This window comes from Salarias fasciatus, unplaced genomic scaffold, assembly GCF_902148845.1.
Source record: "Salarias fasciatus unplaced genomic scaffold, fSalaFa1.1, whole genome shotgun sequence".
Classification (NCBI taxonomy): domain Eukaryota; kingdom Metazoa; phylum Chordata; class Actinopteri; order Blenniiformes; family Blenniidae; genus Salarias; species Salarias fasciatus.
In genome coordinates this window covers 29,035-46,431 of record NW_021941293.1, presented here as the reverse complement: position 1 = coordinate 46,431, position 17,397 = coordinate 29,035, and the positions used below count along the sequence as shown (strand labels likewise).

The 17,397-nt window shown below is 43.1% G+C and overlaps 1 protein-coding gene across 1 annotated transcript in view; it reads left to right on the top strand.

Moving 5' to 3' along the window:
* LOC115384732 (cell adhesion molecule 3-like) overlaps positions 1 to 16,816 on the top strand; it is a 30,902-nt gene extending 14,086 nt beyond the window's left edge. The window contains exons 4-11 of the mRNA XM_030086979.1: positions 6,521 to 6,862; positions 6,963 to 7,265; positions 12,095 to 12,188; positions 12,337 to 12,491; positions 14,237 to 14,333; positions 14,431 to 14,479; positions 16,442 to 16,489; positions 16,603 to 16,816. Of these exons, the coding sequence (XP_029942839.1) occupies positions 6,521 to 6,862; positions 6,963 to 7,265; positions 12,095 to 12,188; positions 12,337 to 12,491; positions 14,237 to 14,333; positions 14,431 to 14,479; positions 16,442 to 16,489; positions 16,603 to 16,614 (1,100 nt within the window). The 3' untranslated portion in view covers positions 16,615 to 16,816. The remainder of the gene's footprint in view (positions 1 to 6,520; positions 6,863 to 6,962; positions 7,266 to 12,094; positions 12,189 to 12,336; positions 12,492 to 14,236; positions 14,334 to 14,430; positions 14,480 to 16,441; positions 16,490 to 16,602) is intronic.
* Positions 16,817 to 17,397: the final 581 nt, after the last annotated feature.

Sequence of the window (17,397 nt, the reverse complement as noted above, 5' to 3'; positions counted from 1 at the left end):
GAAGACTCAGATGATTGAAGCAGCAACATCTGAGAATGATGTTGGGAAGATTAAACAATCAAACTGATGTAATCAACAAACAATGGGGTAATTTTGGCAGATTTGCATCAGAGACAGAAAGCTAGAATGCATAAAGACAATCCTGATTTGACAAAAATATGCTGCAGCACTACCTGTGCTGAACCCGGGATCATAGAAGCCCTTCATATAGAAGTATATGTGTGCACATATATAGAAATATGTTTAATCACCTGCTGACCTGTCCGTTTTCTTTTTCTCTTCTCTTTCCTTCAAAAACTTCTTTTTATTTTTTTTAGTTCTGTTTATTTTATTTTTATTATAAAAATGAAAACTTAATAAAAATTGAATTTAAAAAAAAAAGGAGCTCGTCTTTTGAATGGCTCTTTCAAATCAAATGAACAGCTCCTCACGATCCAGCTCCCATCAAAGAGCCAGAAATCCCAGCTCTAAATTGTTCCACATGTACGCGACTGCTTTCTTCTCCCTGTGACGTAACAGTCGCCATCAATTCTCGTTCGCGCGGCAGCCGGTCGCACCGGTCGTGCATGCGCCAGAGCACCACCGCAAACAAACCATGCCGGACTCTAATCTTGAAAAGTGAGCCTGTGAAGCCATCAGGCTGTACCTCCGTCTACAAACACATCCAGTAGAGCTGGGCGATATGGCCTCAAATCAATATCACGATAATATTGAGCAGTTCACCTCGATAACGATAAATGGACGATAACTACTTGGGGGGGGGGGGAGGGGGCGCAATTTAATCACAGCTTTTTATTGTACTGGATTAAACTTATGACAGTTTACTGTGGGCTCAGGTGGTGCAAACATTATTATTTTATTTCTCATGATATGGGGTCAATTTTCTTGAAATCCTATTAGATTTATCAATATTAGGGTACAAAACATATCTATGTATCCTAACTTTCACAGCAACAGACGTCCAAATCCGACAGAACTCTGCTGTTAATGTAAATGTCTTCTCTGTGGGCATTCGGGAAAATCCGATGACTGGAAGACTCTGGGAAATTATTAATGGTACGTGGTTCCAGATGTTTCCAGTGTGATGTGGCATTATCAGCAGCTGAGAATGGAACACGGCCGGATGTCTACCTGTCCCTGAGCTACAAATGAGCCCAACTTGTTTGTTTATAATCTCCTTCTCAGTTTCCTGTCCACACAGCATCACTTCAGGAAATATCTACATCCACGCAACATAAGGACTCAAAACGATGTAGTTCAACTACCACGCCTTCAGATGGCGCTGTTACTCTGACACAGCAACTCCAAAATGGAGAAGAAGACACGGAGCAGGACTCGGAGCTGTACATGCAGCGTGATATAAACAAACACAACACCAGAACATACCGCCTGTTCAATAAAAGAGCATGAGGAGCTTCTGCAGGAAATATCAGCCAATCAGCTGATGAGGAGTTTTACAGTCCGGGACGGTCGACCAGCATTAATCTGCAGCCCTGCAGGCTGTTAGCCTGTAGCCGCTAGCGGTTAAATTAGCATGTCGCCATGCTAGGTGTCCAGAGAGTCTGCTGGTTCGGATGTTCAGAGGGTCAAACAGCATCTGTCTGCTCTGCTGACAGCTTCTTCTGCTGGTTGCTGTGATTTTAAACAGGAGTTGGTGGAGTCGCGTAGTGCAGCGTCTTAAAGGGACATGAACACTGCCCACCTACACAGCCAAAACGGACTTTTTTTAAATACCGAATTTACCGCCATGGGAAAAATGACGTCGGTTATCGTGATAAATCTCGGTCACGATAAATTTTCGGTATATCGCCCAGGCCTAACATCCAGGCAGTGAAAAACTCACGGATGGAGAAAGCAGACTGTCAGGAGGGGTGAGAAGGTTTGCCGACAAAAGTGACATTATCTATCTCCGTGTTCACTCAGGCACAGCCCCTGCAATTCAGAAACACAAAAAAAGGTTAAATAAACCCCAATACTAAATGATAATATACCGACAATTTAGGCTCTTCATTTTCTATAAATATTCTGCAATAAAACAACTTAAACAGCCAAGAGGGCTGGAAAAGCTTCCCAAGGATGCATGGATCAGTGCACATGCATGGAACGTGCACTGCGTGAGCCCAAAATGCAGCATGAGAGGAAGCGCGTGCGTATCGGTGGTGCATTTTAATATAGCTTAATGTTATCTGAAATTTGTCAAACTTGCTCATTGTAACGCTTATCAGGGGGTGTAACAAGGGAATTAAAGCAAATAAACGTTAGGGCTGAGTTATTGCGATGGAGGGGTGTATCCGACTTAACAAAAGAAACCAGGTTCGCTATGGGAGCTCGGTATGTGAATGAAAACCAGTGGAAACAGGAATTGAGTTTGGAAAATGTATTGACAATGACAGACATAAACAATAATAAACAACAAAGGGCCCAACACAACAGAAAATTCACAGATGGGAAAAAAAAAACCCAAAGGGAGGAAAAAAAAACCCTTCAACCTTAGGCACAGTTCAGGTGTCCATAGAATCTTTGGTTGGTTTGGAAAGTTTATTTCAGTTCATGCGATTCTTCGGCTGGTTCGCAGAGTTTAGTTCAGTTCATACGATCCTGAGTTTGTTCGCAAGGTTCAGTTCAGTTTTTATAATCCAGGTGAATTGGAAAAAAAAAAAGTCCTACCAGGCTCGGGCAGCTGCCACCTCCCAAAGGAGGAATCTTTTTCAGTGTTCTTTTGGTAGGAGGGAAAAAAAAACCTGACCTAAAATGAAGGCCAGAGAGAGGAGATGCAAAACAAAACACAAAATCAGCATCAAAGTTCAGTTACTAGTAACAAATCATTTCTTCATAAATAAAATGGCCATTTAAATCAATACCTATAAATAAATCAGTTGTACAACATTAACTTCACAATCTGTATCAATGGCACTTTATTGAGCCTAAGGCTACAATAAAAAATACAACCCAAGAAATAACAAAAAGAGATAACGGCAAACGGCCGTCACATCACATAGTAGGGTGTCGTTACTGCAGGTACAGAGACTCAACAAAAAAAGAAAAAACACTCGGAACCGGTCCGGCGCTAACCCGGAAGTGCCGAAATTAAATCAAATTAAACACATTAGATGATACCATCCTCTATTTTATGGGAAGGGTTCAAGTGATTATACTGTTTTGGTGACTCACCGTCGGATGTTGTAGTTTGTAAGGCACAGAATGAAGTGGATTTGAGGCAGGAGTGGATCGTGTCTCTGTTACCATAAGGAGACAAGGCTGAGTTACCCACGAGTGCCAATTGCAGTCAAATGCTTACTTAAGGTGGAATATTTGGAAGCGGTGGCACACAGGAGGAGTGGAGTAACTCACCATTTGCAGGTATGATTTCTGATTTCAGCGCATTTAGATCTGTTTTGCCGCAGCGAGGGCAATTTCTCACGGCAGAGAGGGTTCGCCGCAACAACACAGTCACAGCCGGAGAAACCGGAAGTGGGCTCGGCTCGGCCATATTTGTTTAGTGCCCTCTAGTGGCCTGGGCCAATCAGTGCGTGGTGCGTTCATGGGCAGTCAGGCGACATGGGTTACAGGTGGTCAGTACAGGTGGGTTACTGGTCATCATGAGCATATTTTTCAAATAGATTGTTTTCGTGCATTAATTTGAAGAGATTTAGATCAGGGCACTGTTTCAGATTGTCCCTGAGACTGTTCCATAGTTCCACACCGTGTGACACACATATTTTTTAATGAGGTATGAGAACTTTTTTTTTTTTTTTTAACTTTGATCCCCCTCTGAAATTGTATCCTCCATTTCGAACCCCAAATATTTTTTGGATGTTTCCTGGGAGCATGTTTTGTCTTGCTTTGAACAATATTTGAATTGTCTTGAATTCCAAAAATCCCTAAATTTTAACATATGTGACTGCAGGAACAGTGAATTTGTATTATCTCTGTATCCAGCGGTGTGGGCAGTTCTAATGGCCTTTTTCTGTAATCTGACCAATGCACCTGTTTGATTTAAATGTGCCATATGGGTGTTTGGGATATTTCAAAGTTACTGCTGCCAGAGGAAAAGCTCATTTAATCTGATTTTTGAACTTTTAGTTTTAACATTGAAGTGACTCAGTATCACAGAAGTCTTTCTGAATACTGAAGATTTGCCTTCATTTGTTTTTACAACAATCCTATGAACATGATGGATGACCGGCAGAACAGGATTGATCTTGTGTTGTTAAAGCACAGAGATCTCCCAAAATGACCTCAAATGGTTCACATCTAAAGCTGTAGAACTCGTCCACACCGTCCAGTAAAACATTTACTCAGGTCCAACAGGACCTCTGTTTGTGTGTGCTGTTTTTATTCACACCATTACTATTTCTTTGTCACTGTTGCAAATCTACGGAGCCCCGGACATGACATGGTAAAATAAAAATTAAATTGTGGCCACGAATTACTAATTCGTTCCCTCGAAATAATAAATCGTGCGCACGAATTACTAATTCGTTCCCATGAATTAGTTATATCATTCATATACTGAACAGTTCAGTAAAGTTAGCAGCATATTGACAGATACGGACTTTCAGTCTCAATAACTCTTTAACAAAACATCAGTAACATACAATCCCATCCCATCGTTGTGAGGTGGACGATATGCTACAAGCTCATTTTTATTAAGAGTATCTGTCTATCAAGCAGCTGCAACAGTGAAGACAAATACCATATCTAGGGATGGGTACCTTTTACATCTGAATCGATACGATACCGATACTCAGTACCTGCGAATCGATACCAGTATTTTTCGGTACCTGTTTTCGATACTTTTTTTTTTGGGGGGGGGGGGGGGGGGGGGGGGGGGGGGGAATATGCATTTGGTAATTAAAGTTATTTTGTATATTTAAAAAAATAGTCAAAACTTTGGAATTTTCAACATTTATGCTTCAATAACATCAACTGAAATAACTCCAACATAGAACTTGAGAAAAATGTGTGTGGGGATAAAGTAAAAAAAATTAAATAAATCACAATAATAAATGACATAATAAAAATAGACTTAAAATAAATAGCTGTATGAAATGTTTCACATTTGCACCTGCTGCCTGTACAGTAACAAACAACTTTCAGAATAAATAACTGTATAAAATGTTTCACATTAGCAGCACCAGGCACCTCTACAGTAAACACTCAAAGGTATACTGGAGGATCAGAATTGTATGGTTCCAACTCGTGATTGGGCAGTCATAATGCCAATCAAAAGCCACGTGGGACCGCTTTTGCGTGATGACATATCATGTCGAGTCGCCGCCTCGATGCGCGCTCTTGTTTCGAGCCGCGCATGCGCAGAGCATTGCTTAGGAAGTGACATGCAGCGGGAGCGACCATCGCAGAAGCAGAAGCCACAGAAGCGGCTTGTTCCTCCCGCGAACAACTCCGAACAGGGGCGGGGTGGCCCATATGTCTATGGGGTGGCCATCGGGAGGTTTCCCGAACGGCCAGTGTGTTCCAGGCCAGTGGGGTCTATTCCGGCCGGCAGCCACAAGCGACCGCCGCCGACCCCCCACCCCCCCACCACCCCACCCCGCCCGCCCGCCCGCTCTCACGGCCCGTGTGCGTGTCCGCTCTCCCGGTATATTATATATTTGATCCCGGTCTGCGAGTCAAAATACTCAGAAGATTTTGGACCCACGTAACCGCGTCACCATGTCCTCCGCTCTTGCCGATGCATAATGTCAAGGTGCGTTCAGGGTCAAAAAAAAAAAAAAAGGTGCGTTCAGGTACCGAAATCTGGTACCGACGGATTTCCCGTGAATCGATACTCGGTACTTCAGCGGGAATTCGGTCGGTACCAAAAAATTACCGAAATTCGGTACCCATCCCTAACCATAGCCAATAAATTTGATAGGAGACAAATGAAGGTTGTAGCGATTATGGTGACACTGTAGGAAATCCCAGTGGTGGTATTACATTTTTTTTTGTTGTTGTTGATTTTGTTTTTGAGCTATTTGTCTTCACTGTTGCTGCGTCTTGTAAGTTGTAGACGGTCCCTTAACCCCACAGCACTACCGGGTGCTGATTGAAATCAATATTGTTTCTGCTGCTTGATAGACAGATATTTTTAATAAAAATGAGCTTGTAGCATATCGTCCACCTCACAACGATGGAATGCAGCGCCCTTTGTATGTTACTGATGTTTTGTTAAAGAGTTATTGAGACCGAAAGTCCGTATCTGTCAATATGCTTCCAACTTTACTGAACTGTTCAGTATATGAATGATAATTCGTGGGAACGAATTAGTAATTCGTGCGCACGATTTAATGTTTTTTTTTTTACCATGTCATATCCGGGGCTCCGTACAAACCAGAACATTCCTACAGACATTTCTTTCTGTTTCTATGTAATGATTGATTTGCTTTCATTTATCTTCTGTAATATTCTTCTGCATCTTCATGACTTCAACTCCCTCATTGTTCAGGCCCACAGGGTTTTGATTCCTGTATAATTATGTAGTTATGTCTCTGTTTCAGTGATGTTGTTGTTCTTCCAGGTGTCTCAGTGACTGGTGGAGACCTGACCGTGGTGGAGGGACATGATGTTACTTTACCCTGCAAGATGACTGAGCAGGAGAAGAGACTCACTCAGATATCATGGAGAAGGAAGACCAGAGGAATGCCTGGGAATCCTTTTTTTTTCGCCATCGCAGAAGAAAACAGTCCAAAATTTGTCGATGGTCCTGATCCTCGAATCAGTTTCATTGGGAATTTTGCAGAGAGGGATGGAACTCTACAAATATCCAATGTTTCGTTAAATGATGAAGGAAGCTACACGTGTATTTTTTCTTTGTTTCCCAGTGGAATTTACAGTACAGAAATACCTCTACGAGTAGAAGGTACATGACATTTAGTATGTGGGGTGCATGAGAGAAAATTGCCGGTCTTGCCTTCTTGCTCGTATTTTCACCTTTCTGTCTACTTTTCATTCTCCTCCAGTCCCTCCAGCTACAAGCCTCAACTCCACCCTTCTTGTTTTGGGAAATGAAGAAGTTCTTCTTGCCACCTGCACAGCTGCTGCCTCCCGGCCCGCTGCGCAGCTGCGGTGGATCACTGGCGCTCTTGAGAAGAATTTAAGGGAAACGACCAGCGTCACGGAGCTCGATAATGGAACCACGACCACGGTGTCGTCGCTGTTTGGAGTGCCGAGGAGAGAAATCAGCGGTCATGAAGTGCAGTGTGTGGTCAGCAGCTCGGCCCTGGCAGAAGAACACCGCGAGGCTTTCACCTTACAGGTCTTCTGTAGGTACTTTCCTTCCTCACTTGTTGATGGATGTTCTCATTCCAGTTCTTCCGTTACTTTATCAGTTTTATCAAGATAGTCACACTCATGTAATCGAGAATGTTTACAGCAGATTGACATGACAGGAAGTTTAAAAAGAAAAAAAGATTGTGTCAGAGTGACGCAAAGCAAAGTTTGAACCATCCGTTCATCTAAATTTCATTTCAGGCTTTGAATTAATCCTTATTGCTCTGCATGTTTCATAGCAGAAAGATTTTGAATATACTTTATTTTCTGACTGTTTGACTCACAGTCATAAAGACACCAAGAAGTCTTCTGTGGTGAAGAAATCCCTTGTCCAGACGGAGGCTTAGAGCTTTTCCTGTCGTTGGTCCTAAGTGTTGGAATGAGCTGCCACGGCCCATCAGATGAACCACTGAACTGTTAGGTATACTTTAATTAGCACTACTGTCATGATGAAGTAAAGGGAACAGATATATTAAAGCGGACCTATTATGCAATTTTTCAGTCAGGTCATATAGGTCACAGAAGCCCAAAAACATAGTATATAAGTTTGTTTGCCCCAAATTCATCCAATGTTCGGAGTTTGAGCGGTCTAAAAAGTGGCTCTGAGGAGCCCTCCTCTGAACAGCCTAATTTTCACAGCCTACTTTCCGGGATGCACTTGAATGCATATGGCCACGACCACTCTCTCCCACACGGTGGGGGCACAGTCAGAGGCACATCCCCTCGACCGTTTCAGCTTAAGTTTCAGTTTCATTTTCAAAAATGTGGTGTAGTGAGACAAGGAGGAAAAAGACAATTTTCAAATTTGAGCGTCTTAATGAGGCTACAGCAACACATACTACTATAACCACCTATCCGGGGGGCCCCCAAAGGCTGGATCCTCTTCCGGGGATCCAGCCTTTGACGTAGACAAAAGTAAGATTTCAGAATTGCGTGTTTGACTGTATATTTCCTTAAAAGTGGAGTGCGCAATTGAGGGAGGAATTTTTCACTTCTGGGGGATCATACAGAGGCTCTGGGAGGTAATATGACTGTAAAGACACCTTTTTAAAGTGAATTTTGCATAATATGACTCCTTTAACTGCACATCAGGTCATTGTGAAACTTGTTCCTGAGACAAGTACACCAAGTTTATAAGATGTTCTGCTAAAGTGGAAACATACCCACGTGTTCCGAAGATATCAACATTCACACACTAGAGTCTAAACATCCTCGATAAGGATGTCAGCTCTTGGTTGGCAGCTGACATCAACACCAAATTGTCCAATTCAGAACAAAGTCCAACCTATGTGCCGGGGCCCAGCCCAGAAGAACATGGAATAAAAGCTCTGTCTCATGAATGATCAGGAGCCTTTACTTTTTAGTAGGGTTGCACTGATACCGATACTGGTATCGGCAGTGGCCCAGATACCGCACTAAAACGCTCGTATCGGTATCGGCGAGTACTCACAAATAACACGCCGATGCCATTTACCGACTTTCATATTGCACTTCAACGCACCACCGTGTGAGTTCATTCTTCGACATTCACGCTGTGTGATCTGTGTTTTCAGTGAATGGTAGCAATAATTTTACATCCCAGTGAAGATCAGGTCTTGTTACAGAGCGTGGATCTGAGTCTGAAGAGCAGAAAAGGAGTTTTATTAGCATCATGAGTCTTTTTGAGATGAAACTGCACTCCAGCCGCAGGAGCAGACTGAGTCTGGAGTTTAACTAAGTTACCCGGTGAAGTGAGGAAAGCAGCCGGGCTCCAGGAGCAGGTCGGGCCGAGCGGCGGGTGGCTGAGGTGGGTAACAGGAGCTAACTGGAGGTACAGGTCCAGGCTGACTGCCACATAGGGCTGGGTGATTCTTGCTAAAATGTGAATCTCGATTTTTCCCCATAAGAATCTAGATCTACGATTCTCACACGATTTTCATTTTTCCATGAATTTTTTTTTTTTTTTTTTTTTTTAGTCTTTCTAAACAGACTAACAGTAACACAGTCAGAGTCACACTCAGTGCTGAACAACAGCTTGCGGCTTTGCTATAACAAAAAAAATAAATAAATAAATGTAAACCTTTCTTTAACACAAAGTGCTTGCTTGACATGAAGTACAATAGAATCAAAACTGAAATATATATAAATGACCCGAATATAGGACGATGTTTTTTTCCAGGAATTGTATTCTCCAAAATGTGGTCATACTGTAATGGTGGACTAGATTGTCCTTACACATCTGCACCGCTAGATGGAGCCAAAGTACCAGTGACCAGAAAGCAAATCTGTGATCTGATGAATTTGATGGTTATGAAGTTTTTTACATCATTAATGGAGTTATTGAACCTTTGAGGCTACTTATTTGTTTCTTATTCACCGAGTCACCACCTCAGATTTTGAGAAAGAGAAACTAGTTTTTGATTTAATACTGCAGTAATATTTCTTGATCTTAAATCACATGAAATTTTATCTCTGTTGTGAGTTTTCCTAGAACAATTGTACAATAAAAAGTTGTTTTATGAGTGACCTTATTGTCTTTAACATATTTTTTATTTTCACAAAATGATATATATTAAAAAAAATCGGTTGTCTTATAATCAGAGTCGTTCTATATTCAGGCCAATATGGTAGATCAATCTTACACTAACCTTCAGATAAACTAAATGAATTTTTCCCAGCCATTTTAAGCCATTTATAATACACAGTTACCATAGTGATGATGCTAATTATCTCATCCTTCAGTCTGGCCTTGATGGTGGCTTTGGTGTCTTTGTTACTGATATAGTCCAGTTTGTACCTTGGGTCCAGACTTGTAGTGATGTCGAGCAGCTCCTGTGTTTTTGGATCGTGGTACTTCTCCTGAAGATACTGCAGGATGGATGTTTTGATGTCATGTGCGAGTGAAGGGTCATCTTCCTTCACTTTCAACATCCTTTCAAAATTGTCGCTCGTTTGTTTTTCGGCTGCTACTCCGTGGTTGTTCATCGCTAGCCTGGTGCCAATGCTAACCCCGACACTGCTCAGTGGCACTGGCCACACGCGCATGTGCAGTTAATGAGTGCGGTGTCAGGTTGCCATACTGAGTAGCACATATCAGCGGCATGAGGAAGAGAACTGCAGATATCATAGAATCGCCGTAATTCGATGTTATTAAAAATGAGATGCATGAGTGCCTGAATCGAGATTGAGGGTCCATTTTTGATTAATCGCCCAGCCCTACTGCCACATTCCACATAATGTGTGTTGTTCCGCTCTGCTGTTGCTTTTTTAATCAATCAGCATCGTTACATATCCAATGCGCTGCGCTTTCTGTATGAACCGCACAGCCGCGGTAGTCAGGAGCCTGCAGTGTGGTCAGTGGCGTAGCTGGGATGTATTCCACATGGGTTTTCCATGTTTCAACGGGGCCGGCATAGAGGACAGAAAAAAAGCCAAAAAAGTACAATAAATAATAATAATAATAATAATAATAATAATATTGCGCATGTTCTATCCGCAAGGAATCTAGGTCTTTTGAGTACAGGAACTACTTGTGATACAGCTTAACTGCTACTAAAATAAAATGTGCATAAAAAAAACGCTGCATCGCATCATTGAACATATCACCATGTCCTACCGGCTTTTTCTCACAACATGCAGAGACAACCTGCACTTCAGGGGCCCTTCTTCTTCTGTGGTGTCTGTGTAAAATAAGGTTGAACATGCAAACAGCACACCTAGTGGCATGAAGTGCAAATGCCCCAACTTGACCGCAGTCCCCATTAGGTAGGTTCCCGATGTGTCCGTCTAAATTATACGGGGGATTTCAAGTTGTGTCGCTGACATCCGCCGTCTGTCGGGGCCCCCTCCAGCTCGGGGCCCTATGTGCAGCGGCGCCTCTGGCCGGAGAGAAGCAGCTGCTGCACTCATTCCGCCTCGGCAGTGAATTCACCACAAGAGGGCCCGTGGGTTTTCATAACCCACCAACCCTACGTAAATTACGCCTCTGAGTGTGGTCGATGGTAACATAAAGAGGCCGTAGTGCAACCACTGGAACACAAGCTGTCGAAAAACAACAAAGAAGGATCCCACAATGGCGTTGCTTAATTCGCCTAATTATTTAATTACGGACTTACTTTTGTAGCATCTTTAATGCAGTTCTTATTTTTTAACCGGTATATTGAGTTCTGTGAGGTCCTATGTTTTCAAGTAACCTGAATGCACCGCTGTGGCCTGAGTGGCTGGGAGGGAGCAGGGGGCGGGACCAGGAAGCCAGCATGTGCGCATGTCGGAAAAGCAGAAAGAGAGTGACAGTCAGCTGTTTTTTCTTAAGACTATTGTTTTGAGACCCAGTCCAGATAAGTGGTGGCTGGATGGATGGATGGATGGATGTTTTGCTGTAGTTTTGCTGTGGTTACAACCACAGTAAGTTCTGAAGCTTAAAACTAGCAATAAGAATCCAACTCATCTTCCTTTCATGCTGCTGGATGTTACATTATCATAGTCCGGTGTGTCTTGTGGCCCAAAAAATATGGTATGTAGTACATGGGGAGAACAGAAATGAGGAGAAGGAGGAAAAACAGCAACACTGCCCCCACGTGGTGGCCGAGGCAGAGGACGTGACAGTTCTTGACAAGTGGAAGAAAAAATGCTTTTCTATTCAGTTCGTTTTCAAACAGTGTGGTATCAGCAGGGTATCGGTATCGGCCGATGTCACACAGCCAGGTATCGGCATTGGTATCGGCGACCAAAAAATGGTATCGGTGCAACCCTAACTTTTTAGTAACTGTAAACTATATTTGTGAATTCCTCTTTAAAGCATGCTTGAGCTACTGTGAATAACTCACTCTTGTCCTGTTTGCAGTTCCCCCCATGAAGGTGACCATTGTAGAAACGTCAGATGACACCCTTGAATGTGTTTCTGAGGGAAACCCAGAGCCGAGCGTCAGGTGGACCAGGTACCAGGCAGTTCATCTTTTTTCTATTTTCTTGGGATAAAAGCAAGATAATAATTTATTATAAATTCTCCTGTGGTCCAGCTCTTTGTTGGTCTGATTCCTCTCTCAGACCCTCCATCTCATGCTGTGTCTTATGTCTCTCTTTCAGATCTGACAAGACTTTACCCGAGTCTGACTTCAGAGTTGATGGTGGGAAGCTGACGTTTCTACGATGCGCTTCTGATCTGAAAGGCTTCTATCAGTGTGAGGTTTCAAACCCATACGGACAACAAAGCCAGCAGTTCTACTGGACTGTATGTTCAGGTGAGGCTCAGGCACAGTTTTACATAGTAGATTGGTGTTGCTGATGTTTTTAAATAAACGTGGTATTTTTATGTGATGTTGTGCTTCCAGAGGCTTGATAGGATAGTGGGCCCAGAGGGAACGACTTCTGTTCAGGATGAGAATTTATTTTCTTTTCTTTCAATGAACGACACAGGAATGCTTTAAAGTTTAAAGTTTAACTCAGAGCTGACAGAAGTGGCGACTTTAGTCTGTTACCAAGACAACCAAGACCAATGGCTTAATGCAGTGTTTCTCAAACTTTTTAAACCGAGTACCACCTCAGAAAAAATCAGGCTTTCCAAGTACCACCATTATAATCAAAGTCAAAAAAAAAAAAACACCCACAGGAAGCAGGTATATTTCTAATAGTCTTGGTCTTTATGTTTTTAATTCTGTCAGCCACAGTTAGCAAAGGCATAACACTAGAACTGTCACACACAAAGGGGCAACTCTCCCTCACACTTACATCCTCACTCTCTCTCTCTCTCTGCGCGAGCGTGTGCACTCATGCAGCGTCGTTTGTTGCTAACGCTAGTAGATGCCGGTGACGCTTAGACTACGCTGCTTAAAGGTATACTGGAGGATTCTCCGCCGATTTCGTCCAACATGGCCAATTTGCCATTTTTGGAGCGCAGCTCCCTCCTCATGATAACTATGGGAGCGCACACGTCAGCCGCATGTCAGTTTGTTTACATCTGCGCAGCTGAAAAATCATCTTTCCGCATAGGATCAAAACACATTTGTAATCATGTTGGACTCTTCTTCCACTCATACATAAGAATACGATCCGTAAAGTGATGTCTGTTTATGCAACAGAAACACATTAGAATGGGGGGGGGGGGCGCTCGAGTTGGAACCATACAATTCTGATTGGTTCTAAGGATCCTCCAGTATACCTTTAATTAGCCATCTGATGGCCCTCGTGTTCGCTTCAGTGTCGTCAACTTCAGTTTCAGCAGGGCTGCTAGACTCCTCCTGTTCTGCACTTCTTTTCCTAATAGCTCCTGTTTGGAGCCACATTTGTAGAGTTTTCAGACCTCTCGTTTCACCTCTCCACGCTCATGACGGTGAAGCTAAGCTAGTTTAATCGTCGATGACTACTACGTGACTGAACGTGACCACGTCGCAGTCCAACACTTTATATTAGAAGAGAAAAACTGAATGTGAATTACAGTGGATTTGAAGTGTTTTAATTTGAAATTATTATGTATTTTGGTGGTATTATTTGTTTCTGAAAGTTCTGACTTTTAACTAATCTTCAAAGAATATATACATTTCTGTGATTCCCCCGCGTACCACTAGAGGGAGCTCACGTACTACCAGTGGTACGCGTACCACAGTTTGAGAAAGGAGGACTTAATGGATGACTGCTCACCCTCCACAAAGTGGTTTTTCCATTAAGAACTTAGAGCAAGTCCGGTCATGTTACAGTAATAAAGCTCATTTTCTTGGTAATCGACCTTTTGATGCTTTGGCTGCTTCACAACTTGTCTCAACAAGAATATTGCTGTGTACAGTAGAGTTCAATGGCGTTTGGAGACAATGGTAGTGACCTTAATGTCATGAGTAATCTAAAAATGAAGGTCACAGCCAGAGCAAAAACTAAATATAAAAGCACACTGAAACACTTAGAATGATAAACAATGTATTTCCTGCTTTAATGACAGATGATTGCTTGAAGTCATTCTTAATTCTTTGTATGTTTTTTTTTTTTGTGCTTCCAGGATCCAACCCTGCTCCTTGGATCTTATTTGGTCTTTCGCTTTTCCTGAACGTCATCGGTGCAGTGTGGTACTTGTATAAATCTGGATACATTACAAGGTACTCAGCCCAATACCCCACAATTTACTCAATGAAATGTATGAATGTACATGGATATATGACGTGGAACTTTTGTTGTGTGATTCTTGTTTTTCAGATCCAGTGGGGTCCTCAGGGTTCCAAATGATTCCAACTCAGCAGAAATGGTTAGGTTTGCTATGCTCTCCTGTATTTTCATGTCTCCCTCGTTAAGTACAATTTTTTCCTGATGGAATTATTGGAGATATGTTGCATTTTACCTCTGGAGCTTTTGATGAGGAGCATTGCAGCAGATTTTTAGATGTTTATCTTTCTTGGAGCTTGTGGTGGAGGGGCTTGGCTCATCTGGGGTGCAGGACGGAGGGATGGCTGCAGTGGCTGCAGACGGGGATGTGGTGAGGGATAACTGTGATCTCCTGTGCCTGATTACTGACTGGCCCTCAGCCCTCCTTCTCCCAGGGCCGGCAAAGTTTTAAAGCCTCTCCAGCAGACAGTGAGAGGGGAATGGATGGCAGCAAGGGCGAGCGGCGCTCAGCCGACGTCGGAAAAGCTGCAGGACTTGGTAGCTGGAGGTCACCGAAAGAGGGCCTCCAGCTGTTCTTTAGTGTTTTGGATTTTGAAAAGCCTCCCCAGGTGTTGCGGTTTTGTGTTTGAATAAAGAGACTTAAACTCGCCATCGGCTGCCTCCATTCATGCTGCAGAACCCCACAGATGGTCAGCGAGCCGTTACAGAGCTGTTGAATCGCTGTTGTTTTGATGCTCTTTCCCTTTTGAGTGTTTTAGTCTTGAGATCTACAGACAGTCTGTAGAAAAGCCTTTCTGTTGGAGAGAGATGTTATTTTGACCACTTGTTATTGGCCCAGTTTTCATGGGTGTTTTTTACAATCCAATTGAAAACAGTCTAATTAAAGCTCGTGTCCGGAGTTTTGAAAGAGAGAGTTTTTTTTTAATCCAACGTCTCAGGTTCCGCCCTCCCTCTGCTTTCATGAGCGACCAAGCCACGCCCCTTTAATTGTGCACGCGAATTATTTGTCGGGTGAAAATGAGAGCCTCCGAGTCCTACAGCAAACTACACGTTTAGCTGTTTACGGTGGATGTTCAGCAGACAGTGGATATATCCGAGGTAAGCGGGGCGGCTGCTGCGTTGCTAACTCACCTCTGCTGGGCAAGTGCGCGTGCTCTCTGGCTGCGCGCACACTTTGATTGACAACACGAGAATGCGGAAGCTCGAAATGTATTGGCTGACGCTGACCGGCGCTTTTTTGGATAGCATGGGGGTCTATGAGACGAAGGCGGGGCTCATAAATAAATGTTTATATTGATTTATGCTAATATTATGTTGTAGTATCGAACCAGACTGACACATTTAAGCTCTATTGAAAAATGATACATACGTTGAAAACGAACGGAAACTCCGGACACGAGCTTTAAATGCATTTGTGTAATGGACGGCATATAAAGTGATCCTTGTTCAATCGTCGTATAAATGGGCCCTGGCTGAAGCGGATTACATGGTGTCCTCCACAATGGATGACATACCTGTGACATGTGCGTCAGGTTTCTTGTGGAATTCTCAGGTTCTGATCTTTGGCTTTGCAGTCGGCAGTTCTCATCGCCCGGCAGTGTGGTTTAATCTGCTGGCACTGACCGGCTGGCTTCTGTCCCACGGGGCTCCGCTCCGCCTGCCGGCCCTCCGCTCTGCCAGTCGTAGCGGCCCGCTGGTCGTCCACCACGAAGCTCTTTAAGCAACTCGCTGTTGTGCGATTTGCGGCCATCTCGCCTCTCCATCCAAAAGCTTTTCTCAACCACCGTCCAGGTCTTCTGCTTGTGTTTGACTTTCCTAATTCCTGCTTCCTGTTTACCGGGCACATCACTGTCCCTCTGAACGCATGCGCAGAACAAATAGTCCGCCCGTACAATCCACCCCTCCGTCACCAGCTGTTTATATGAGGCGTACGATCGGCGTAGACGACCTCGTACAATCAGATGCGAAAGATAATCCGCTCTGAGTGAAGCGTATCCACTCAGGTGTTTATATGAAACATTTACAATCCCGCCTTCACCTTAACATCTGATTATAGGGAGGATTTTGTGGCCCATGTCAACATGCCTAATGTGTCTGTCCCCAGGTACCAGGCACTGGGAGAGGAAGGGATTCTTCCAGCTCACATGAAATGGTGAAGTTTAGCCTGTTAGTCTGTATTTCATGGCTTCATTTTCAGTACAGCTGATAGAATTGTTTGAGCTATTTTGCTTTTTACATGTGTAGCTTTCATTTGTCTGTTTCCAGGTCCCTCAGTGATGTCTGCGGCTTCCTGATGCAAGAAGCTGAAAGCAGGTTGAAGGGAAGCTTGCTGTCGTCGTATCTGTGGCTTTTAACTGATGTAAAATTAAAATCCGATTGCAGAGTTTGGCAACCTTTTAAATTCTAGTGTAGCGAACAGCTGAATGGTAGTTATTCCCTATTGGAACAATAATATAAAATACGATGAGTAATTGATCACCTTAAGTAGCAGTATCTGCACTGTAAACCCGCATCAGTTTCCAGAACTCAAAAAAATTGAGGCAAATGATTCCCTCAATTTTTTTGAGTTGCATTTACTTAAAAGTCAAAATTTCTCTTAACTTAAAAGGGTTATTGACTTGAACTTGTACTGTTTGATAACAGGTAACTCAAACAAAACATTCAGCTCAACTCAAAGACTTGCAGTTAGTAGGACTTACATTTTTTGCGTTAAGGTAACTCAATTCTTGTCAGTTATTTTGACTTCAAGTTTTAAGTTCTCCAAAAACTGGATTAAATTCACAGAACTCAGAAAAATAAGTACAAAACCAAATCATTACATGTTCCTCTAACTCAAAATGTATTTGTTTGTCTTATCAATGTTTTAAGTACACAGATCACGATCACATCAAATACACTGCGTTTGTTTCCTAAAAAACATGCCTCTCCAAAAATTTATTTAACTAACTTCAGTCATTTATTTTCTGCCACTTCTTCCCTTTCGGGGTTGCAGGCGGCTGGAGCCGATCCCAGGTGCTGTGGGCGAAGGCGGGGTCACCAGCTGACATTTACAGACAGCTC